At 41.8% G+C, this 25,821-nt stretch overlaps 1 protein-coding gene across 1 annotated transcript in view; it reads right to left on the bottom strand.

Moving 5' to 3' along the window:
• nlgn2b (neuroligin 2b) overlaps positions 1-25,821 on the bottom strand; it is an 84,913-nt gene that overhangs the window by 22,282 nt on the left and 36,810 nt on the right. Inside the window, exons 2-4 of the mRNA XM_084074927.1 lie at positions 18,900-19,662; positions 9,661-9,714; positions 3,115-3,264 (exon numbers count right to left, since the gene is read on the bottom strand). Coding sequence (XP_083931053.1) covers positions 3,115-3,264; positions 9,661-9,714; positions 18,900-19,416 — 721 coding nt within the window. The 5' untranslated portion in view covers positions 19,417-19,662. The remainder of the gene's footprint in view (positions 1-3,114; positions 3,265-9,660; positions 9,715-18,899; positions 19,663-25,821) is intronic.

Raw genomic sequence — 25,821 nt, 5'->3', positions numbered from 1 at the left:
ATTAGAATCTGTGTGTGTGAGTACAGAGAACAATTACATTTTTGAGCCCTTGTATTTGCCCTTTTGATTCTAATTCACATTGTCCAAAAGAGGAGCTGAGCATGTGCCGAGATGGCACTATAGTCACAGTATATTACTCTCCATGCATGAATCTGTAAATATACACATGCTTTCATATGCACAAGGAGAGACTGGTGTGAACATGGACAGAATGTGTGTGTATGTACACATACTGTACAGTATCACTCTCTCACACACACACACACACACACACACACACACACACACACACACACACACACACACACACACACACACACACACACACACACACACACACACACACACACACACACACACACACACACACACACACACACACAGATAATCGCCTTAGTACAGTAACCCATTTACGTGAAGCATATCTGAAAGAAAGCAAAAGAGAGAGAGAAAGGGGGGCACAGTCTATTCGCCCACGCATTAAACATTTTTTTTTATTTTTTTTTTACAGGAATTGAGGACACTGCGTCATCTCTCATAACCACTAAGTATAGGGCACGTTATACTGTACCTCTGTTCGCGCTTTACACGTTTTGATTACAGTTTCACATTGTGTGCATGTACATACAGTGTATATGTCTCATACATAATGTAATGTGCACAAGGAACATTCTCCCCCTCCCCTTCTGTGTGTAAGACAGAAAAACTTAAACATTACTGATGAGCCTTTTGGGTTGGTGCACAAAGAAAACATACAAACAAAGGCATTACATAGAACATTAAGGAAATGTATTTATTAACCACTTAAACCAGGGGTCTGTACTTGGCCTCCTCCTTTTCCCCCCTCTAGTCTACAGTACACCATATCTCTTAACTTACAATAGCCAATAGCTCATGGGTCGCAACTTATAGCAGATCTGCCGTTTTCACAGAATGTTCACTTAATGTTCACCAAATATGACACCCGGGTTCATGTGGTTATGATGTACCTAAAACGTACACAGTAAAATTCTGTAACCAAATGCACCCGGGTACATTTGTACACTCACAGAGTTAATGCAACCCTCCGGATTTGACAGTGTACGGTGTGCTCAGCCTGCAAAATGTTTCCAATTTGTCTGACAGCTGTCGGAAACCATACAGGACACATGATCAAGCACCATGTAACAAGTGCAAATCAAGCGCGACAGAGCTGCAGGTGCAGCGACTCATTTCGCAAACTCTCAATTTGTCCTTGTCTCTCTGTCATCCACTGGTACTGTCAATAATAGTCTGGATCATGCAACCCTCTGTTTACGCTCACGTCCACTCTTGGACAGCGTCCTAAAGCGCTCCCATTTCTGTTTATCATTGCTCTGATATGTTGAAACAGGCATGTTGCAATAAACACGATCAGATTACCCAACCTGGCCACTGCAGATCGCCTGTACGCAGATACCTCTTTCAAAAAGTGCCATCCTTTGTGAACAGCCGACTGATTGTCATTGGTTCAAGGGCTGGATATGCATTCACAATGCTCAGCGTACACTTACAGGACTTATACATGTATGCAGTGTACACAGCAAAATCCGGATGGTTAACCCATTAAGACCTGGAACTGTGTCATTTTTAGATTTGAGCTAAAAAGCATTATTTTACACTTTGGGCTATTCAAAAATAGCAGATATACAAGCTCATAGCGCGGCACCGAGTGCCGCGCTACGAGCTTGTAGATCTGCTATTTTTGAAAAATCGTGAAAATGTGTGCAAATCTTTGAATATATATATTTTTAAAGCGAACATTTTAAACTCAAATCTTTGCTTCTGGGGGTCACTGGAACAACATATTTTGATGGGGGTCCGCGGCCAAATACATATAATTTTGGGGGTCCTTGACATGAAAAAGATTGAGCACCACTGATATAGAAACGTTTTTCAGAATAATGTTGGGATTTAGGAGACATGTAGAATCGGCTTCAGGTCTCAATGGGTTAATTGAACTCCCAGCGTAATAATAATGGACAACTGTTATATATTAACTCTCGGGGATGTTGTTGTGTACAGTGTGCTCGTGTGGTATCCTGACAACCCATTCCGGAGACATCAAACAGACACATTTCCAAGTGCAGCTACTGTTTTTAATTGTCAAAAACACATCAAAGGTATTAGCTGGTGCGTCAAACACATTTTATGTGGGGGGAATAAAAGCAGGCAATCAAAATATGACATGACAATGGGGGACTCCGGGGCCACTAAATGAACATGTCATTATTTAGAGGGCTTGCTTGTGTGTTTTAATGCATTCTAAACAAAGAATACAACGCTAAATTGACAATAGAAGAGTTAACTCAAGATTCATGAGAGCTCACTGAGGGCGGGGAGGCCTCACCATAATTTGAAGAATGTGATAATGCATAATGATAATGATATCTGTCTACAGTACCTGGGGCACATAGGCTAATGATGTGCAATAGGCCTGGTGATACTGTGTGATTGCTTGCAAAACTCTTCCAAAACCCATTACAAACTGTAGAGGAAATAATGATCTAATCCACTTATCTGTGAATTGTGAAATTTAATTTGTGTTCATGAAGTTGTACTCGTGCTTGCAAAAGTCAACTATGATGTTCATCCCCTGCTGATACTCGTCCCTGAGCTCTCTCTCTCTCTCTCTCTCTCCAGTCTCCAAGTTCAATTCAATCCACCGCTTTGTATTGAAAAACGGTTGTAGGTTGTGTCACTATCCTTCTATAAATGCATGAAATCTCTGTGTGTATGTGTATGTGTATGTGTGTGTGTGTGTGTGTGTGTGTGTGTGTGTGTGTGTGTGTGTGTGTGTGTGTGTGTGTGTGTGTGTGTGTGTGTGTTTGTGTGTGTGTGTGTGTGTGTGTGTGTGTGTGTGTGTGTGTGTGTGTGCGTGGAGCGCGCATCTATCTGTCCTGTCGGGTATCAAGCAATCGACTTCAAATTCGGTGTGGGTATCACAGAGGAACCGAGGGGTATTAAATTGGGTATGAAAGGGGCACAGTTCCTATCAAACGTAATATTATCACTACTAACGTGCAATGTCTGAATAGTGAATTGATGTGTCAAAAGCCTTGCATGCTGTGGTTAGCATATAATGACCGAACTTACCGAGCACACCAAGGCGATAGTTCATGGTGACCACGATGACATTCCCATAGGCGGCAAGGACACTGGCGTCAAACATATTCCCTGAGCCCTCCATGTAGGAGCCTCCATGGATGAACAGCATCACTGGCTTCTTACGCCTGTCCCGGATATCTGCATGTCCGAGAGACACAGATAGACATGATCAGAACCCCAACACATGTAGTCATGAATGCAATACAGTTGGAAAAACATTAAGTAAATCATTATACATTATGTAAATTCTACCTACACAAGATCATACAGTATGTAATCATCTATATGGGAGGTACAGAGGCAGTGGCAGTGGCTTTAAACTCTGCAGGTGAGTACTACCATGGCAGGTTGGAAGAGAATTGCATGCGGTATTCTCATTCAAACTTGCTCTCCTAAAATCCCTGACATTGATAAGCAGAAAAGAGAGGAGGATGCCTTGGAAGACTAGAGGCAAGAAGCAGGCATGTGTATATGGTTGTATGTGTCTGTCCCAATGGGCCTGTCCTCTATATATTTAATTCCGTTCATGATACTGTCCTCCTTGCTGTGTTGCGATGGTACATTGCCATTCTGAGCGTGGAGCAAATGGTGTAGTCAGTCCCTGCACGCCCTCTGTTATAGGTATTTGGTACTGAAACTTCTGTGCCCACCCATCAGTGTGTTGCTATGGTACACTCTGTCAGCTCATAGCGCACGAGCTCGTGTACCGTGCCCCCCCCCCCCCACACACCCGGGTGTCTGTGGTATGATCTGTGTGTCCTCCATAAGGCTACGAGAGATGCCAGAGCAGCCCAGTTAGGCTGCACGTCTGCGCTGTGCAGGGCCTGTGGATAATTCGTGTGAACGCCAGACCAAGTGGAAACATAAATAACAGCCATAGCATCTGTTTACCCTGATGAGCTTTGGCACTCGGAGACAAGAGAGAGAGAGAGAGAGAGAGAGAGAGAGAGAGAGAGAGAGAGAGAGAGAGAGAGAGAGAGAGAGAGAGAGAGAGAGAGAGAGAGAGAGAGAGACATAAGGAGAGGAGGGGGTAGAGAGAGAGAGAGACAGAGAGAGTGACAGAGAGAGAAAGGAATTAAAAAAGAGCCAGCAGAGGTGGAGGATGAGATATGACGTGAGATAGCAGGAATTAGATTCAATCAAATGTTACATTGCGGGTCATACGTAGCAGGGTTCATGAACGGCGACATTCACACAGGGATTCGTGCAGCATTCAAGCGTCGCCACATACACACACACACACACACACACTCTTGCATAGGCAGCTGCGATGTGGAGTCGCTATGGAAACTGCCTCTCTCTAATAGAACTGCACCAGCCATTCCATTGCACCGACTCACTCGGTGCCTGTTGCCGTGGTAACAAATTCCACTCACGTACTTGCACACCCGCCCGCATCAAATCTCAGGTTACACATGCACTAGGGTGCATCACTCACAGGTAGACACACACACACGCTCGCGCAAACACACACGCATGCGCACGCACGCACGCAGTCACGCACCCCCAGACACACACAAAATAAAATGAGAAAGCATATTGTCGCAGTCGGGCAGAAACCTTGTATCTCTCCATATCTTCAATCATTTTTTTCCAGAAATGAATGACCTGTTTTAATTTGTCGTATGAACAATGTCGTGCTGAAGTAGCGAAAATAGCTGATCTACAAGCTCACAACGCATCACAGTGCAACATTGAGGAGGCCAAGGTTGACATTTAATCAAGGAAAGTATTAACAAGAGCTTGTGACTAAATAATAACTACATTAGATCCACAGGTGGAACACACTTTTTTTTTTTTTTACCATTTCCTCCAAAGTAATGGTTTTGGACATAAAACCGTTTCTAACCGACAGCGACAATATATACATTGCACACACACACACACGTGCGCGCGCTCACACACACACACACACACACACACACACACACACACACACACACACACACACACACACACACACACACACACACACACACACACACACAAACCTATGAGATAAGAACAATCTCTCAAAATGCATCTCTCGGTCACACACTCCAAACCTCCATTTCTTTTCTGTCCCCCTCTCCTGTGCATCATGAGCCCTTGTTGATTTCCCACAGGAGATGTAAACACGTTCAATTATTCCAGCATTACCAGGCCAGCACAGAGGTGTGACATGTCGCTGTTTGGCTGTCATGACAACACTCACGCCTTTACAACAGCTTTCTGTGAGTCTCTTGAGAGCTTGAGAGTTTTGAGGCTCTAGTCTGACAGAGGTCATCAGCTCCCATTTCAATAGCAGTGTCACTACAACCAGTGTTGATTTCGTTGACTAAAACTATGACGCAAATTGTACGTCGACTACCTTTTTTCACTGACGAAAACTAAATAAAAACTAAGCTACGATGACTAAAACTGAGACTAAATATATGGACAATTTCGTCAACAAATAAAAACCAGCTATTTTCAGCATGCAACCTAGTATCATTACAGCCATTACAACGCCATCAAGGCCTGCCAAAATACATTTTAGTCGACTAATTCAACTGTAGATTTAGTCGACTATAATCTTATGATATTTAGTCGACTAAAACTAGACAAAAGTAAAACCTTTCAGATGACAAAAATATGATTTTATTCAAGAGACTATGACTATTCAACGTTTTCAGCCCAAGGCCCCCCTCTCTGAGAGAAAGAAGAAGCAGGGACCCCCACTATATATTACATAAAATTGTGTTGCAGATTAAAGCTGTTCATAGATGTTGGATTCATGTTAATGTGTATTTTAAGACATTTAACGACTTAAATCGTCAATACTTAGCAAACTTTCACTCTGCACTTGGTCTGCTCTTTTCCCCCCGTCTCTTTGACGAAAATAGCAGATCTACAAGCTCACAACGCCTCGCAGTGCGAGGCGTTGTGAGCTTGTAGATTGGCTATTTTCGGCTAAAGTTGTCCTTAGAATAGGGATGCTAGGGTTCAAGTGGTTAATGTAAAAAACAATGATCCTATATCACACAAAGATTTGGTAGACCCCCTGTAGTACCTCTGAGGACCACCCCCTAGGGGTCCCAGACCCCCTGTTGAAGACCCCTGACTTACAGTAGACTTAATCAAAATTTGCTGTCAAAATCAACACTGACTAGAACCCACTGACACTATGGAGATGAGGTGCATTTTGTCACCATCTCTGAAATACTGGCCTTTCTATCCACAAGTTTCCTAGGGCGTTGTGGGCATCACTTCCTGTCCATTTGATCCAATGAAATCCAATGAAATCGACAGGAAGTGATGCCCACAACGCTCTAGGAAACTTGTGTATAGTGGAGTGCACTTTCATCAGGGATGGTGTGTGTGTGTGTGTGTGTGTGTGTGTGTGTGTGTGTGTGTGTGTGTGCGTGCGTGCCGCGCACGTGCGCGGGGGGTTGGTGAGAAGCACATATAGCAATGCCATATGCATTCATATGGATTCATGCATACAAGTTATTCCACCTTGCACATTGAATAGGTGACAAATCCTATTGTCACCGAAACATAAGGTTATTATAATATAACAATAACATACTGACATATTGTATGTCATTAGAACCATATATTACTAAAACTGTCCATATACCAAAACTGAAACAACGAGTAAGACAACACAAAAGGTATGACAAAGTAAAAACTGAATTGAAATGATATTCTGGTCATAAAACTAAACAAAGTAAGACATGAGCTCCTCTCATTATGACTGTTTTAATATTTGTATATGACTCTGATCAGCAGTATGTATTGCACACTAAAAAGCCAGAAAAATAAATATGTAAGTAAGTAGAGTGCGTGTGTACAGTACTTCATGTGTGCATCAATATAAGCATGCCTTCATATGTTTTATGGTTTTAATTTAGCCAGGTGTCTGTGTGTGTGTGTGTGTGTGTGTGTGTGTGTGTGTGTGTGTGTGTGTGTGTGTGTGTGTGTGTGTGTGTGTGTGTGTGTGTGTGTGTGTGTGTGTGCATGTGTGTGTGTCCACACGCCATGCCTGATGCTAATAACTCGCTTCCTGACTCTCACATGTGGGCATGCATGAAGGATTCATATTAAACCAGACAGCTGGCTTAATAACCATCAATTAGAAAGTAATGTAAAGTGATGGCGGGTGTGGTGTATTTTAAGCTCTGTGCTATTTTCATACAGGCGCTGTAAAGTATAATTAAACTAACCAAGTCTCTGGTCCGTCTGTCTCTCTGCTTACGTTTGTGCATGACCGTACGTGTAGGCTACAATTTCGCTATCAGCGCCGAGTGCTTGGTTGGTGACATTGACTTGAAGGAGCTCAGTACAAGGCGTGTCGAGATAGATGGAGGGGTGAAAGGGGTCTCCGTGAGCCCAAATCCAAGGCCTGTATACGGCCAACAAGGACCTCACTGTCTTGCCTGTCTGCCTCACAACACTGGCACATTATTCACCCCATTCTCTTTCCCTCTTAGCCTGATACTACTCAATATCTGCCGCTGCTCAATGTAATGCATCAACTCTTGATGGGACTAGCCTCTCCCTAGTCTCCACCATTCATCTCTGTTTCCTTCAGTCATTCACATGGAGTTCCATTTTAATTCTGGTCGAACAATTCTAAGCCAATCCAACACAAAACCCAATATAAAAAAAAATCCCAAGCACCAAATAAATCCCCAAAACACCTTATGAAATTACTATTTACTATACTTTCATTGATAGTGAACCAACCTTTTCTTCCAATCCTGACTGTACAGGTCCATTCTTACACATTCAGAGTTAAATTAACAATCGGGTTTGTTTTATGTGTACAAGCCTGATCTATACAGTCTGACAGGTTTCAGAATAAAGGTCAAGCTCTATAACTCTCCCATCCTCTCACTCTTCCCCGTCTCACTCTCTTTCCCTCGCTCTATAAATGTCATTTCATCATGCCCTTGACTTCATTCGGACTATTTTTCCACCCCTCTATCTCAGGCCTCATTCATGTCTCACGCGAAAATAGCCGATCTACAAGCTCACACAAAGCTCAAAGCGCTGTGAGCTTGTAGATCGGCTATTTTCGGTGTGACACAGACGTATGTCAAAGCATAAATGGGGCTTCAACCTCTCTGCCATCCCATGTGTTCTTAGTTCTCAGCTTTCCCTCGTCTTTCATCTCTGTGCCATCATTTCATTCCTCTCCTCAAGAATGCCGCATGGATCCGTCCCTCCACTTTCAACATTATAATACCGCACAATTGGATTATACAGTAGCTACTGCAGGTCTGTCTTTTTTTAAACCATCAGAATTAGAGTCGCAGGGAAGGGAAATTTAACATGCATACAGCAGCCAAAAATGCAAAAAACAAAACGTATTCACATTGACATAAGTAACCACACAGTACAGTACAGTACATCTCTCACACGCAGACGAACACACACACACACACACACACATACGCGCACACACACACGCACGCACGCACACACACACACACACACACACACACACACACACACACACACACACACACACACACACACACACACACACACACACACACACACACACACACACACACACACACACACACACACACACACACACACACACACACACACACACACACACACACACACCCACCCACACAAACTCAGATGTCAAATACAGGTACAATAGATCTTGCTTGTATAGGTGGCTTTTGAGCACTGGGAACATGGATCTTTGGAGCTTTTGGGAATCATCAGATAAAATGCTTCATAGCAGCAGAAAACACTGGAATCTTTCCAATTCAAGTTTTTCTGACAATGAAGCATTGAGGACTATTTCTTTTAAACAAATAACTTTGGTGTAAATCCACACACAAATAATAATAATAATAATAATAATAATAATAATAATAATTATTATTATATAATTAATAATTATATATATATATATATATATATATATATATATATATATATATATATATAATTTATTTATTTATACAAGTATTCTTTTTTTTTTAATACAGCCTGCGTGCAAAAATCAAGGTGCAGGTTTAGTAAAGAGTGACTATTGATTTTTCAGCTGTGCAGCACAGAGGACAGTCAGAACATCAGAGTGTGGGTGATCAACTGCATAGCAACCAGGGAAGGAAAGTCAATTAGCTCCCCTGAGATCTAAGCCCCCTAAAAAAAAACATCCTCTGTGAAAACAATTGGTTTGCGTGTGCTTATTTATGTATTTTCAGTTGTATGCGTATTGTGGAAAGCAGAGAGAGAGAGATTGTGTGTAATGGAGAGAGAGACAGAGAGAATGAGAGCTTGCATAAGGAAAATCGGGATTCTAATAAGAAAAGATAAGAAAGCTGAGTGTGCTTCTATTTACCATTCAGCCTATCATAATGTAGACATGCGGAAGACAATTTAATGTGCGCAAGAAAGAGAAGATGATTATAGATAAACAAACACAGACACAAACACATTAATATATTTTTCAGTGAATGTAAATGCTCCCAGGAGTTTAAAAAATACAAACAAAGGGGACAGGGAAAAGGAAAACAGAATAAAAGCATGCAATAAATATACCTTCATCCCTGGGTCTGTTCATTGTAGACTCGTCGTGTTTTTTTGTGAGCGGACCTATAGTTAAGAAAACAAAACAAAGTGGGGAGAGACAAAGGACAACTTTCAAAAAGATTGCATTTACAGAAAAGGAAAAGGCCAAAGGTAACAAGAAAGCAATGGAGGAAAACAGTACATCCATAAAATATCATCACCCTCTCATTTAATTATTACTGCATGCAACCAAACAGCATTGTAAATACTGCTCTGCACCCACAGTCCTGCATACTATAGGATGTAGTTATATGAACTAATGAGCATTTTCCTTCAACCTTTTCCCCATCTGTTCCCTACACATTGGTGCTTTGTAGTAAAAATCTATGAGAAGAATCAAGCCATCCTTTTTTTTTCCAGATGAAAGAACGGAATGATACACCATTGTGGAGTGTGGTCCAAACCAGACCTGGGCTGCAGCCCTCAGGCAATAGGCATTCTACACTAGCTCCACAGAGACTGAACTGTCAAAGCGCAGAACAACACTGAAGACATGCGCGTGTGCACATACGCGCACAAAACGGCACCCAAACAAACACTGTGTGCATTGACAAAATGGCAACATTCACCCTGAGATGTCAGTGTTTAAGTGTACATACTGTCTACTATCATACACTATCTTGTATTGCAGCAGTAGGCAATGAGGGTTATTTTCAATATCTTCACGGCCACTCGGCCAGTGAGGGTTTTTGACAGGATTTCCCTCAACAAGGTCAAACAAGGCAGCCACATTAATGGTCACACCAGTTAAATGCCCCATAGGGTACTACAACCATTGACTAAGATTTACTGGGCCGATCAACTAATGCCCTGGTCTGCAGACCTCTGTAAGCCTAGCCCATAGAGATCCTTTTAAACTTAATTTGTTTGTGGCCTTTACTGTCGTTTGTATAACATTCTAGAATCACAGAGTGATTCACACACACACACACACACACACACACACACACACACACACACACACACACACACACACACACACACACACACACACACACACACACACACACACACACACACACACACACACACACACACACACACACACACACACACACGTAAATACACTGCTGAGCGAAGTGCTCTGTCAACCACCACCTCCCTCAGGGCTAAATGATATTGACAAAACATCATATACTACATACTGATATGTGTACAGTATGCATGTACCTACGGTACCTACCTAACTACCTACCTACCTATCTACTGTACTGTATACATGTGCACGTGTGTACTGTACTGCTGTGTGTATTACATGCATGTGATTTGCAATGTGTGGAAAAAAATTACAAATTTAAACCTGATTTACAGTATTTGCCTGTGATTCTACACAATGACTAAACTTTGTTTAGGAAGACGCCTGAGAGATTTTTTTCATCTAAAAAAACTGCATCCTCTCGTGATATTGCATTAGTCAATAACACAATATGTTTTGCTCTATACATTTGCAGCTCTATCTCACATCATATTCTCTTTTCCTCCGCAGAGGCGATGCAGTCTCCCATTTGAAGTAATACTGTACTCTCTGTAGGATTCAAGAGGTTTATCATTCTGCCAGGGAGCTAATGATATATCGTCTTTCTCACACTGATAGGAGCCTCATAGTGAGCTAATAACATGCCTTCTGCCACACTGTGCAGCAAATGCTTTGCGACCACTGACGCAAGGAACAGAAAAATGAATCCACTCTTAAATGGTACAGCACAATCCACAGTGCTACGGGTCCATTTGGTTACATTAGTACACTCTCGTGGATTCATTAACACTGAGGTTCTTTTTTACTGTGCAGATGCTAAATAAGACACAGAAAGTTGTCCATCAGTGCTTCTATGTAAATGTGATTTCCTGATAATAAAAATGCTTTATCTTCCGTTTAAATGGGCAAGGATCGATGCTGAATAGATTTGCTGCCTCCACCCATGCAGTCCCCCCCCGTGTAAGGGCCTGTTCCAGTAAGGGCTTCCTGGGTGTGTGGTGGATGATAGTTGGTAGCGTACAGGCTCTGTAGTGCAGGGCAGACAGGTAGACAAGGCTGGTAATGGACAGAAAGGTACATTAGTCCACCGCCTAGTCAGCACTTCCCCCTTCACTTAGCACCACTCCAAAACCACACCTCACCGCTTAATGGAGCCCACTCTGAATTCATACCTACTCTAATATCCATTAAACAGCTTAAGCTATACGCGGGGAGCAGCTCCACTGAAATGGACCCTCGCTCTCTTTGAAACTGGCCGCCAGACTTCCGCTAGCCTTGCGGAGCTATGCGAGAGGAGACTAAATGAGAAATGACCGCTGGATCTGCTTGCTCCGCTCTGCAGTTAAAAGAAAGCTTCTTTTGGAGAGATGCGATTTTTTTCCTTCTTTGGGGAGCTAGAAAAAAAAACTTGAATGTGACAGACAGTCATGAAAGCTAACTTTTAGTCCTGAGACATAAAAAGAGGGAGAACAGAACAGACAGAAAAGTCTCAGCTGATGTGCCTCACTGTAGTATTAGGCCTCCTATTCAAGGGTGACTGTCTCTGTTCTGGATACCAGCTCTGCACAGATAGGGCAAAATCGTGATCTTATAAAATAGGCCAGCATTCTTACAACTTCGCCGAGGCCATGTACTGTATTAACCATATTAGAGGTAGCTCATCGTGGGAATACATACTCATGGGAATTTAAAGAAGTCTTTGTCTTTGTTCTTAACATTATAAGCGATTCCCTACTAAATCTGAATTAAATGTGAAAATGTATTTGGCCAAAATAGAGTGAACTAGAAAATGTGCTCCTCGGAGCACAGGTCTCCGCCAGTACTGTTCCTGATTAATCCTGTCTTAAGTGTTACTTGATTAATCCTGTCTTAAGTGTTACTCCGCCATTTCTCAGCCATTTCGTGATTACTCCTGTCTTACCTCACTTTGAAAGAGGCTAAGAATCTTTCAAAGTGACACATCTATTTATAGGCCGCTGATACGTCATGCGTCTCACTAGCCAATCAGAGCACACTCTTTCAACGTATTGTCACGTGTCACGTGAGGCTTGACCAATGTTAGCTTGGCCGAGGGGGGGGGGGACGGAAAGTGAAAACATAGTCTCCTGGCGGAGACAATAACAGCCTCATCCTGAACAAAATTCAACTTGATTTGAATGCATACAGCAGTCCATAGTAAAATCATCAGTGTTTATTTAACTGACTGTGTACACAAATGGAACCAAAATGACCTGTATGGGCCCTTTTGGTTCCAATTGTACACTCTCAGAGTCCAACATTTCCAGTCCAGCACATCCAGCATTTTACAGTGTACTTGTGGGCCGGCAGCAGTGGTGAATATGGACATTTCAAAGAAGCTTATTTAACTTTTGACTCCTCTTACATTTCTAGGAAGGTGAAAATAGCCGATCTACAAGCTCACAGTGTGTCGCATCACTACACACAAGCTTGTAGATCGTCTATTTTCACTATTATTGATTATTTTTGTACTTTGTAATTTGTACTTTTGAATACTAAAAAAAGTATTTTTAAAACAGAGCAACTTTCACTTGTAGTTGAGTAATATTTGACCGAGTACTTTTAAACATGTTTGTGGTCATTTTATCATCTACCCAGAACGTTTTTAAGTTGCTTTGATTCAGTATATAGATTTAAATGTTTTCAGACACGCCCCCTTCCAATACAATCCCATTGTAACTTCAAACTCCATTGTTAGATTAATTGAACACACACGTCCTTACTAGTGGTGTCTAATATTGTCTTCTAATGAGTGAGGGGGCAGTGTTTTTTCAATTACTTTTTTCATTTATTTTGGGGGAAAACAAAAAAATATATAATAATACATAAAATATCTAAATACTGAATCAAGCAACTTAAAACGGCCTGGGTTTGCTCACTGCTCACAAAAGCCAGAGTAGATGATAAAATGACTGCAAACATTGTTTGAAAGTGAAATATCCCTTTGGTCCACCGCTAGCCGGAAGCAGACATCTGGCTGACCTTCTGGCGTAAGGGGAAGACACTCTGTGAAACCCAATGGCCCTATGAGGGATCACTTAGCTTCGGTTTGCCTCAGAGGGCATTCGCCCTAACGTACTGTAACTCCTTCCCTCAGTCAACAGTGTTTGTGCTCGGTTCAGTGGAGCCGTTGGCCGAAGCTCAAGCTGTCTCCTGTCCCCTTCCATTTCCTCGGTGCAGTAAACGAGATGAAGCTGCAGTATGTCATGTCTGTGCTGCCCTGTCGGTCTGACAAGTTGTCAGGACACAGCTTCCATCGCACCAACCCCAACCCCCCACCCACACACACACACCCACCACTACATACAGTACATGAGGCAGCAGCTTCCAGCATTCCCAGTCCCTCCCATTGCTCTACTCTCTCCATCTCTCAGTCCTCAGCCTCCAGCCCCGTCCCCTGCCCTGTTCTGCCTTACCACCCTGCCTATACTGAAATATGTTTTTTAATAAAGAGGACGGTAAAATGGCTGTTCTGGCAGCAATAAAAATGAGGGATCCGAGGGCCCTTGGCTGAGGAGTGTCTGGAGGAAATAGGAATGCGGTGACACAGTGTTCTTGCCTGGCTGTGCGGTTGCTCACATAGGGGTTTGTACCAGAGGTAGATGGCTATAGCTTGTGTGCATGTGTGCACGAGAGAGAGAGAGAGAGAGAGAGAGAGAGAGAGAGAGAGAGAGAGAGAGAGAAACTAAAAGTGTGTGTCAAATTTGGCGTTCGATCTAATTAGATCATTCGATCAATTTTATTTACATTATTCCACAATGCTATTTGAATTTCATTTCAGCTGCAGGCAGGAGTAGGCTACATGGGGCCCCAGTGGGCAAGGACATTGAAGTGATTTGTATTCATAACAGTGACCCAATACCCCTCCTCCACCACCACCATCCGCATAGATGGGAGAGAGGAGGCGAGGTAGGGATACAGGGACAGGTGAGCAGTAGAGGTTAACAGATGCTGTATGGTGCCAAAAGTTGAGTATAATGCTTCAAAGACATACAGGAAAGCTAAACAGCAACCACACATTACCGTACATTTAAAGCATGGCACTGTGATGATGCCTAATAACCACAGATGTGTGCGCTATCAAAGGGCCATGACAACAAATTGTCACAAGCGTTACATATGACTATATCATTTTAAATAAGTTGCACAACATAAAATCTGTTATTTTCAGCGACACCATTGTGTGGTAAAGTATAAATTAGGCTTTAGCGTGGCTAATTTCATGATTACTTAACCCTCCCTTAGTGTCTCTTGTTTCTCTCTCTCCCGCACAGAAAATGAATCATATCCTTAGGGACTGCATCGAGCTTGTGTGAGCAGTGACCTCTTACAATAAGTGACACATTTACAGGAACACAAGCTACAAGTTAAACCAGTTGCACTCGTTTGCACTCTAGGAATCCCCCAGGAAAGAATTAAGCCTCTCGGCATCACTGTAGGGAGGAATATGCAAGATAGCTACCGCAAAACATAGTTATAGAGATCATTATTGTTCAAATAACACTTGAGCAGAGATGCTACATCCCTCATGTCCATGTCCATCTCCTTAACCCATTCTATCCGGGAACGCATCTACAAATGTCTTCTAAATCCTAACTGGTTTCTTTTTCATGTCAAGGACCTCCAAAATGATATGTATTTGGCCGCGGACCCCCATCTCAAAATATTTTGTTCCAGCCAGGGACCACCCTCCCCTCCCCCAGAAGCAAAGATTTGAGTTACAAATGTTCGCTTTAAAAGATATAGGCCTATATATATTCAAAGATTTTAACAAAATGTTCACGAAAGAAAATAGCAGATCTACAAGCTCATAGCGTGGCACTCGGTACAGCGCTATGAGCTTGTATATCTCCTATCTTTTAATAGCAAAAGACATCTAAAAATGACACAGGTGCATTCCCGGATTGAATGCGTTAAGAGTTTCTCTAGGAGATGATGACTCAACTAACACACTAGAGAGGTTATTCTAGATGCAGTTGTCATTACATGATGGAGTGTTGTTGTTAATCTACAACAACCTTTCTGCTGGTCATTATGAACAACATTTCTGCAATGTCCTTGGTAGCAGTCATTTTTCATCTCATTCCACAGGTACTTAATGTTATAAGTAACCCTCTGTTGTACACATGAAATTACATAAACCTTGAGATTCCGGGCTAATTAGCTAACTCATACAGCGTGTGCATGGATGCGTGCGTGCAGCTGGTACTCAGGTACTATACTACTCAATTTCTGATTTCCTGTACCTGCCCGTATTTTCATAAGATCAAGGACTGCAAGACAACCAAGAATGAAACGGAAATAAGAGAAAATAAAATGACAGAATAAATTTGATCTGGCATCAAAGCCAATTCATATAACAGTTCCTCTGCAGTGCGGTTCGCTCTTCATTTGCTCATATAATACAATATTCCAGACCTCCTGTCCTCAACTAAATATGTATACTCCAGATCTGCTGATGACTCTTGAACTGTTCTATCTTTTTTGTTGAAGCACTTATCAGTAAAATAGATATTTGGCTGGAATGTTGCCAAGATGCAGCCAAGCAAAACGTGAGCTCACGTTCAGCGCATCACTGTTGTGGAACCATTCTTTATGGCAGCTCTGCGTCTTGCTGTAGGGAAGACAGGAGAATCTAACTACACTATAATACTTCAACAGCAATGATGCACAAACTTGTTGGCTGGGTTGGCAGATCTTAAGTGCACTCATTAATCTTATACGTTTCAGCAATTTATCATTAGACTTGCTTACGATCATGACTAGCTTCTGCTTTGCCCGGGGAATTAGCCTTTGATGTTATCATGTCTCTTTGCTTGTCCATCTGCTTTCGCTGCTGTTGTCCAATGGGTCGTTGATGCAAGAAGCGTACCGAAACTGCTCATGCAAAAGTGTAAGTTTGCTTGTAGTATCCTAGCCAAGGTTTTCACCGGAAGATTAACTTTAGCATAGGAGGCTACACAGTAAACAAGATTATATTCCTTGGCAACATTGTATCATCAGTAAACAGCTGCCAAGCCAACAACAGTTCTGAAGATTTGGGTCCAGTAGCCTGCTGTGATGCCCACATCACAGCATCCATGCAATGTGCAGTTGGACAGACAGGAAGCCTTACTCCTGGGATTTTAATCAAATGCCATATCATGTTTTGAATTTTCGGGTTATAACCATAAAAGGAGTTCCCAATGCAGCTACGCCCAAATATGGAGTGCGTTGTCTAACCTAAATGTGTCGTCATGGCATCAGGCACAAACAAATAAGTCAGCTCCATATATGGGCACAAAAGGGGGCATGCCCATATATGGGCATATATTGATGACATCAGGGATCTCCATCCATATATGGGCATATAAGGGACAGGGACTGACAGATACAGAGATCTCCATATTTGGGCATATCAGTCAGATCAACGGTGCAACGTAGGTGTGAGGGCCGTATAGCGTCAGCTCCATGATATATGGGCATATATTGATGACATCAGGGATCTCCATCCATATCCATATCCGTATAGCGGCCCGCACTAATTAAATAAACCAATAAATCAATACGTGATTGATTTCATGAATTGTGTATTTGAACGAATTACTTCATCGTCATTCCTTATTTTGGCTATTATTTTGACAATCGACCCCCTACAAGGAGGTGTAAGTTCCAAGGAAAATAGAAAATAATTCTAGCATACTTGAACATTCAGTAGGGAGGGATTCCAGGGACAAAAAAAGGAAAATATAAAGGGGGGTTGGGAGAAAGGGTCAGAACCAATACCTAGGCTTTACTAGTTAACATTGCACAGAGCAAACACATCCACGAATGCTAATGTTACTAACAGTTCATAACACTATATTCTACAGCCCATCACTGCTACAGTGCTTTCATTAAGTTTTCATATTTATTTTATGAGTCAGATTTATGCCAACAGCACAAGTTCAGTATGTGACCAACTCTACCTAAATCACATTTGGAGTTATGTGCAGTGCAGGAACAATATCCTTAGCTAATGGTGTAATGATACCTACACTATATTCCAAAATATTCAGCAATATCATATTACTGTAAACATCACCTAACCCTATGTTCATGACCTGAAGAACAAAGGGTCCCCTGGTACGCACTGCACATCCATACCTGCTCATGTTTATTTTAATATACTTTCCGCTTCATTCTCATGGGGAAATATCAATTGTCGCTAAGCTGCAAGCTTTTGGCCCTGCCAGCAAGTCTTACAGTTGCCATCCATAGAAAGAGATTATCGCATATAAGTATGCATACCTTCTGTTGACCAGCTTTGTGCATTCTCTCCTGTTCTTCATTTAGAACGCTTAACAAGTCAAATGTCACATTACATTTACAAGCTTAAAATTATATTTCTCTCTTGTATTAAAAACAGACAAAACGCCCAAACGGCATCTACATTTAGAAGACCTTTTTTTCTTTCTCTTTTTATAATTGTGGTTCAGTGACATACAAAAGATTGTGGTAGAGCAAGTCTCAAGCTAGTTAAAGTAGGTGTATTCCTACTATCACTGAGACATGAAGTCAAGATTTGTATGCTACCTCTGTTATTGTTGTCAGAACTCTCATATGCAAATTAGTGGGAATTCTGTAACAACAAATAGCTACTTTCCTCAGAAGACAATTGGCTGTGGATGTGACCTTGTGTGGGCTCATACAAAATGGTGTATCAAAGAGAGTACAGTACTTTTCTCAAGCAGTGAACTCAAGCAGTTCCTGTACTGTAGGCCTATGTAATTCTAGAAAATCTGCTGTAATTTGAGAAAATGATACCAGTTCAAGGACAAACTGCAATATAATATCCTTGTACTGAAACAGAAATGACAGTTGCACCAGGACATAAAGGAGAGGAGTACAAACTGTACTCCTAAGCAGAAACAGCAGTGTAAATTGTACATTATACTTAAGCCTATATTTATTAAAATATTATACATTATGTGAACCCAGTCAGACCAAGTGCAAATGGCTAGGTCAAAATTCAAGTCAACTTATTTTTATGTATTATCTTTCATATATTCGTACTTAAATTGTTATATTAATCTTAGTCATCTCTCTACTCTTCCCTGTACCAACCCTGTGTTTCATGCTTACTGTGCTGCTATGACACGTGCATTTGCCCATACATCCATCTATCTATCCATCCATCTATCGATATTTGCAATTGTAATTCACTGCAAAACAGTTTGTGTCCAGCCAAACTCACCATCTTCAGTGGGTACATAGACATTGAGGTACAGGCAGTCCTCACTCTGGTTTTGAACATAGCTTGCAGCAGCATCCAGATTGTCTGTGAACCACACTGGCAGCATGATCTCAGGCAACACTCCGTGCACGTTCTGGGGACACACGGGGGCAAAATGGGTGGCGTTACGGATCTCCTGCCAAGAGCCCGGTGCTTCTGGTGGCTGGAAGCGGCGCTCGCCAATAGGTGCCGTGGCATAGGGCACGCCCAGGTACTGTTCTACAGGGCCCAAGATCTCGCTGTTGAGCTCCTTCCTGATGCCGCGCAATTTCCCATAGCCAGTGGTGACTATGGGGTGTTTCAAGTCGACACGTTGACATGAGGACAGGGCCAGGTGGAGGACTAGCCCCAAAAGCCACACCAAACAATGATCTGAGATCTGTTGAGCACTGTTGCGACGTCTCCCAGCACAGCCCGGCAGGCTGGCGGCTCTCGCAGGGAAAAGCAACATGTCCAAGATAAGGGATCTCTTAGTCATAATATCACAAGGGTTGTAGTTGGGTGTCGAAAGGCGGACACTAATGAACCTTCTTCAGCTGAGAACGGGAGATATAGTGGGTAAAAGGAGGATCTGTGGGGGGGTAAGAGGGTAACATCAGAGATGCAGACAGCGTTTCCTAGCTTGACATGGTGAGGTTGGGGGTAGCTCGCATCCTGCTCTCATCCATCTTCTTCCTGGGAGCTCCTGATTCGTCCAGGGCTGCAGTCAGGAAGCTAGTCGCACCTAGAAGACACAGACAAGTTGCAGGTTAGAGCTGATGCGTGTGCTCTTCAATCCTTGCCAATAAGAATTACATTTTATTTATCCTTTATTTAACCAGGGTAAAACCACTTTTCAAGTGGACCCTGGCCAAGAAGGCAGCATAGTGTACATATACGTAGTTTCCCATGTAAAAACATTAAAACAAACACAAATAAAAAAAATATGAATTTGCATATGAACCCAGTTAAAATCATCTTAAACTAGAAAGACTGCACTAACTAAGTAGAATGCATGCCTCTGCCTTCCACCTGAGATACGATAGATTATGTCATTTTAACCATGACCTTGACCTTTAACCTGTTCCACCCAGAAGTCATATCTTTGGGAAAACCTACTGATCACGCCCACCAAGTTTCATGAAGTATCATCCATCCATTCTCAATTTTAACCTTCGGCCACGTGTGTGACCTTGACCTTCGACCTTTTCCACACAGAAATTAATCATCTAATAAGGGCAACCTTCTGATCATTCTCACCACGTTTCATGAAAATACGGCCACCCGTTCTCGCGTCATAATGCTATAAGACAAACAGAACAACACTAATGTAATAGGGAGAAAACATAACCCTGTCAAACTCCGTTGGGAGAGGTAAAAAGGAGAAAAACTAAGGATTTTCAGCCAAGAGACAGTATAATGCCCAATGCATTCTAAGCTTGCATGATTGAAAAGAGCACGAATAAGGAAACCATTTCACTGAACAAGGACATCTTGCATTTATGTGAACTACTTAGCAGCTGTCTCATTGATTGTCAATGGCAGCGCATGTGTGCAAGTCAAACAGTAGGCTACACAACCCGACGTTTGATCAACAACAAAATAGAATACCTCCTGATGTCCTGATGTCACTCGCTCATTCCCATGGTCACGGAAATATTTTCTCTACGGATAATAACATTGGCCATCTTAGAATCGTCTCATAAGAATTATAAAAATTATAAAAACTAGTCCATACCCGTGGGGGGATATGCGCACATGATCTGGCAACCCGGGAGCCAGCGAACACAAAAACGCAAATAAACAGCTGACATTTGGTGAAATCAAAAAACGGGCTTTGCTGTTCTGTGCACACAGAATCGGGGGAAAATAACTGTGACCCAGGTAGGATGCGTAAATTACGTCAGACTTCGGTACTCTTCTGTATATACAGTAGATTAATAAATGTGACAAAATACAGTAAAATCCCAAAATGATGAGTCTTATATCCAGAAAGCAATAGAAATTAATAACTGCAAACAAATTCAAAGTTTAGAAATAGATAAACCTTTTGCAAGTTTTCAGCAGCTAGAATCATTCAGTTGCGTGAGTGTCTTTTATCCTAAACTCTTTGATTTTGTATTGCTGCCTACCACCACAACATGAATAGTAGGTGTGTTACAGTACATGCAAGTCAGTGGTCTTTGTCATCATAGTAACGGGCCAGTGGGCTGGTGAGAAATTGTTTGTTTTAATGTTGTGTCACTAAAAACATTGAGCCAAATTTATTTGAGACAGAATTGGCTATTTTCCAAGCAGGGTAGATTCAATTAATTTTAGCTTTTTTGGCTTGGAATTACTCGCTTTCATTTCACTGATGCATGGTTGTGCAATGACCAGTTCACAGACAGAACCACACGCATTCCTATGCCTGAGCCACTTGGGGACTCTCAGATTGTATGTAGCCACATTGACAATGCTTGCCCTTGGAAATTAAATCCCAGGGTTACTGGGTTTGAGCCCCAACCCGAGTAGAAGCTACATTGATCTGAAAGTGGGATGACACGAGTGGCTATAAGACAGATGTGATCCATTGAGAATAGTGTGACCTGTGATTAAACTAAGCAAAGCCTGAAACATCACCAGCTCAGTGGCCTTGTGGTTAAGAGTGTCCGCTCTGAGTGTGGGAGGCCAGGTCATAACGGAGACTATACAAATGGGACCCAATGCCTCCCTGCTTGGCACTCAGCATCAACTGTTGGATTGGGGGTTAAATAAATAGCAGATCTACAAGCTCACGCAGTTTGTAGATCTGATATATATTTCTTTAAAGGGGTTCTAGGCAACTTCAGAGATCAAAAAATAAATAAAAAAATGTTGTCAAACAGAGCTGGGCTGGATTAGTACCGTTGACTGACAACCCCTTCAGCCAATGAGCAGTTCGTTCCCCATCAGCCAATCAGCAGCTCATTTCTCCCACCACCAGCAATATGACGCAAGGGGACTTTTGAAGGGGCTATGCCGAAAATAGCTTGCTTTATTCGGATACATACGTGGCACTGCCCGCCCCTGCCGGTTCTGATTTTTTATTTTTAAATAGGCTCTGTCATGATAAATTGACCACATATATGAAGTTAAACAACTAAATTGACAAACGATATCTAAAAGTAAATTCTGTGCCTCAAAAAAGAAATGTGAGAGCGTTTTAAAGTTTTAAAACCAAAACCAAAACCAGGGCACAGAAAAAATGGCGGCTCGTTCCATTTTTGTCGGCTGCACTCGGTTCCATTCGGTTTCACTCGAACTCGGCACCTGATTGGCCAACCTTTGCTGTCAATCACAGAACATTGAGCGAGGACGCTGATAGGACAGTTCACACGGACGCACATGCACTTCATTTCATTTACGTCCCGGACAGTCCCGGATACCTGGATGTCAAAACATAAATAGTAGGGAAAATATGGATTTCAGAAAGATTGCTATATTATCAGTGGTTCTCACACTTTTTTCATGTCAAGGACCACACAAAATGATATGTATTTGTCCGCAGACCCCCCCATCTAAAAATATTTTGTTCCAGGGACCCCCAGAAGCAAATATTTGAGTTAAAAATGTCTATATATATTTTGCACACATTTTCACGATTTCTTTAAAAAAATAGCAGATAAACAAGCTCATAGTGCGGCACTCTGTGCCACGCTAAATTACAATGCCTGGCACCGCCAAACGTGCATCCCAAGTGAACATACACAACATGCACTCTGATGCACTGTTGGAGGTAACAAGCCCACATAGAGCGACATTTGAAAGTACAGCCTGGTATATTATGAAAGATAGAGCAGAGAACACAAATCCAAGAAGACGGCTTCATTCTGGTGTTCCTGCAATAGAAACCCGCACTGCAACGCATGATGTCATGTTTGCTTCGCGTTATAATTTTCAGGAGACACATTCATTTCATTTCATTAAATTTCACAGGCAACGACGTGTGAAATCAATCATGTGCAGCTTGAAGCGTCCACGTACGCTGTACCCGCACTTGCGTGGAGCATGTTTCAGGCTTTATAAATGAAACAGCCAGATTGGCATAATTGTAGTCTGTATTTTAGGCATACAAAATGAGTTCTTACAAAGTTCTCGATTTATTTCAGAATTCATGGCTCCCCCGAAAAACATAAAAATGGATTCTTGTCCTTATTACTCTCCCTAACAGCAAAAATGTCCTGATTTGCATTCCTAACAGAGACAATATGTTGTAGAGAGGATAACTGTAATGTGTTTCTTCATCGAGTTCATACTGCAGATATTTGCAGCTCAGGGAAAACAACATTACACAACATAACATTACATGACAGAGAATACAACAGAAATGGAAGCCGATAAACAAATCCCACGCTCACTCACTGAATGGACTGGGTCAATACCATTCTGACAGGGAGATGGAGCCATTTAGGTGTGATAAAGGCTTGAATACACGCATGCCCATTACCGGTATGATGGCAAAAACATGGCAAAATATGTACAAGCAGCCTCAAAGAAAGAGAAAAACAATTAATTACAGTGTGTTGGCAAAATACGGTAGTACACACTGAATCCTTCAGGGGTATACATATTCAGCTGAAAATTAATGCCGATTAGTGCAATATAAATATCTATAAAAACCAATAGGTCTATATTTCGTTGAGCCGGCGATGGAGAACAGAGATGGCACAACTCTTTCAATCTCAATGGCTCTGGGTGCCCTAGCTAGTGGCCAAAATGTGGAGCAAAAATCTTAACCAAATAATTTCAACCAAATAATTTGCATACCAAGTGCACCAACACACAAAATCCACTGCTCTTGGGTTATATTTAGGGTTATGTATCTATTCTCTGATTAATCTAAATGGAACAGGCATCTAGCTCAAGCTTCCTCTGTTTAACTGTGTGATGAGCTAGAGGCATATTGATTGCATTACTTTAATACGTTGCCAGAGTTCAAATACAGCAGTTGTCAAATGAAGCCTTGCTTCACCTTTTATATTGTAAAACCTGCTTGAGTGAAACTGGGCGGGTGCTGCACAAATCTTCATATGATACAGTAATGTATCAAAGAGGGTAGCTTTTCCCCAGAATGAAGTTGGCATGAGTAGGACATTGACATCACCAATTGAGGCATTTCATGGTTCAATGGTCCTGTCTGTCTGAAGTCTGAAGCCCTTCTGCATGATGGTGACGTCACTGACGAGTCCTGGTGATTCTTTATTGTAGCTTCTTCCTTAACAGTTTCATTTGCGCATACTCACATATTTAACACCACAAGTAAAGTGTGAAATGTGAATCAGCATCATTTTGCCCGCTTGTAACATAATAAAACAAATCTTTTTTCTTGTTTTCCTCAATATGCAGACTATATGGGGTTGTGAGTCATTATGGCGATATTAAAATTGTCCAAAAATATTGATTCATAACCGAATGCATTTTCTCCCCATTCTGAGTCAAGGCATAATAAACATGCGAGTGTATACTTTCATTTAGAGCACTGGGTTTTATTAAAAGCATGAGGAAGACGCCTCGCTCCATCCCTGAATGAGGTCGCATTTCTCTGGTAGATAGCAGACACAAGTTCATTGAAATACAGCCTTCTGTTTCTGGTGTGCTAAGCTGCTTTTCATCCACAGATGTTGACTAGCAGAGCAGAGCAGTTTGACAGCTGAAATCGTGCATGTAGTTTTTGCACTGGCAGCAGACACAAACAAGAAGAAATCTTTGAGTGTGCTCTTTTCACAAACAGATCCATTCTGCAGTGTTCATGGTTCGCTATGACCATTCCCCCACTTACAGTGAACATAATCCCTAAAAACTGCCCTGCTGGCTGAAAGACATCACCGCTGTACATCAAGCAGCTTCACCTGACATTATATAAAACAACCAACCCTAACCCACTCTAAGTGTCAAGGTACATGATTAATCCCTTTTCAACTCATGGGTGGTTGACATTAACAGATGCTTGGACAAACAGTACCACATTAAATGATAAAGATTGAGAACTGAGTCATGTGTACTTCGACTCAGGGCACTCTCCTTTACAGCATCTAACACTGTGTGCGTGCGTGCGTGCGTGCGTGCGTGCGGACGTGCGTGCGTACGAGTGAGCGAGCGTGCATGCGTGCAACTCACTAATGCTTGAGTGTTGAGAGAATAATAGACGACAAACCCAAGTATGCAAAACCATATGCAAAACCAGTGGATACTTGAACACCTTGTCCTAAATACTCTCTGATTGACATATGATGGAATAGAAAATAAGGGGAATGTTAACACAGACAGGCACCGGTGTATAATTCATCATGGTAGCTGAAACCACCAACAGTCCCGCTGTTTGCACCATATCTAGAGCAGTGTATGCTAGGTATTACCTGGGTGTAGAAATGTTATGCTCTTATCAGCTTTTCCCATTGCTTCCATTTACTTGTTTACTTGCTTTGTTTTTTCAGGTCAGGGTGCATGGATAAAAATATAAAAGCATATATATTTATGAATAAAATATTTTAGTTCACCAACCAGCTATAAAGCAGAATATCATAATTATGCCCTATAAAATACATTAACAATCCCAAGTAAAGAGATTTTTACATTAATGATTTGTGTTTGTTGATTGCCCCTAAATGTGATCAGATTTGTGATTGGTCACATTTAATACTGCTCTTGTTGTTACAGTATCTCTTATTATGGCAATTTCAGTAAAATCTTTCTTCACCTGTCAAATTGTGGTTCTTGTATCATCAGTATTTTTAGCCACATCCTATGAATCCTAGTGTATCTATTTTGATCATGCCAAATGTGTTTTTGCCAAACACATTTGGCAAAAACAGATGTACAAACCCCCCACAACCACCACCACAGATACAGTATAGTGCAGGGGTCTTCAACAGGGGGTCCGGGA

This window comes from Gymnoscopelus microlampas (genome assembly GCF_963454915.1).
Source record: "Gymnoscopelus microlampas genome assembly, chromosome: 12".
In the NCBI taxonomy this organism is placed as follows: Eukaryota; Metazoa; Chordata; class Actinopteri; order Myctophiformes; family Myctophidae; genus Gymnoscopelus; species Gymnoscopelus microlampas.
Note: the sequence above shows the minus strand (reverse complement) of the source record. Positions and strands in the feature narration are given on the sequence as shown.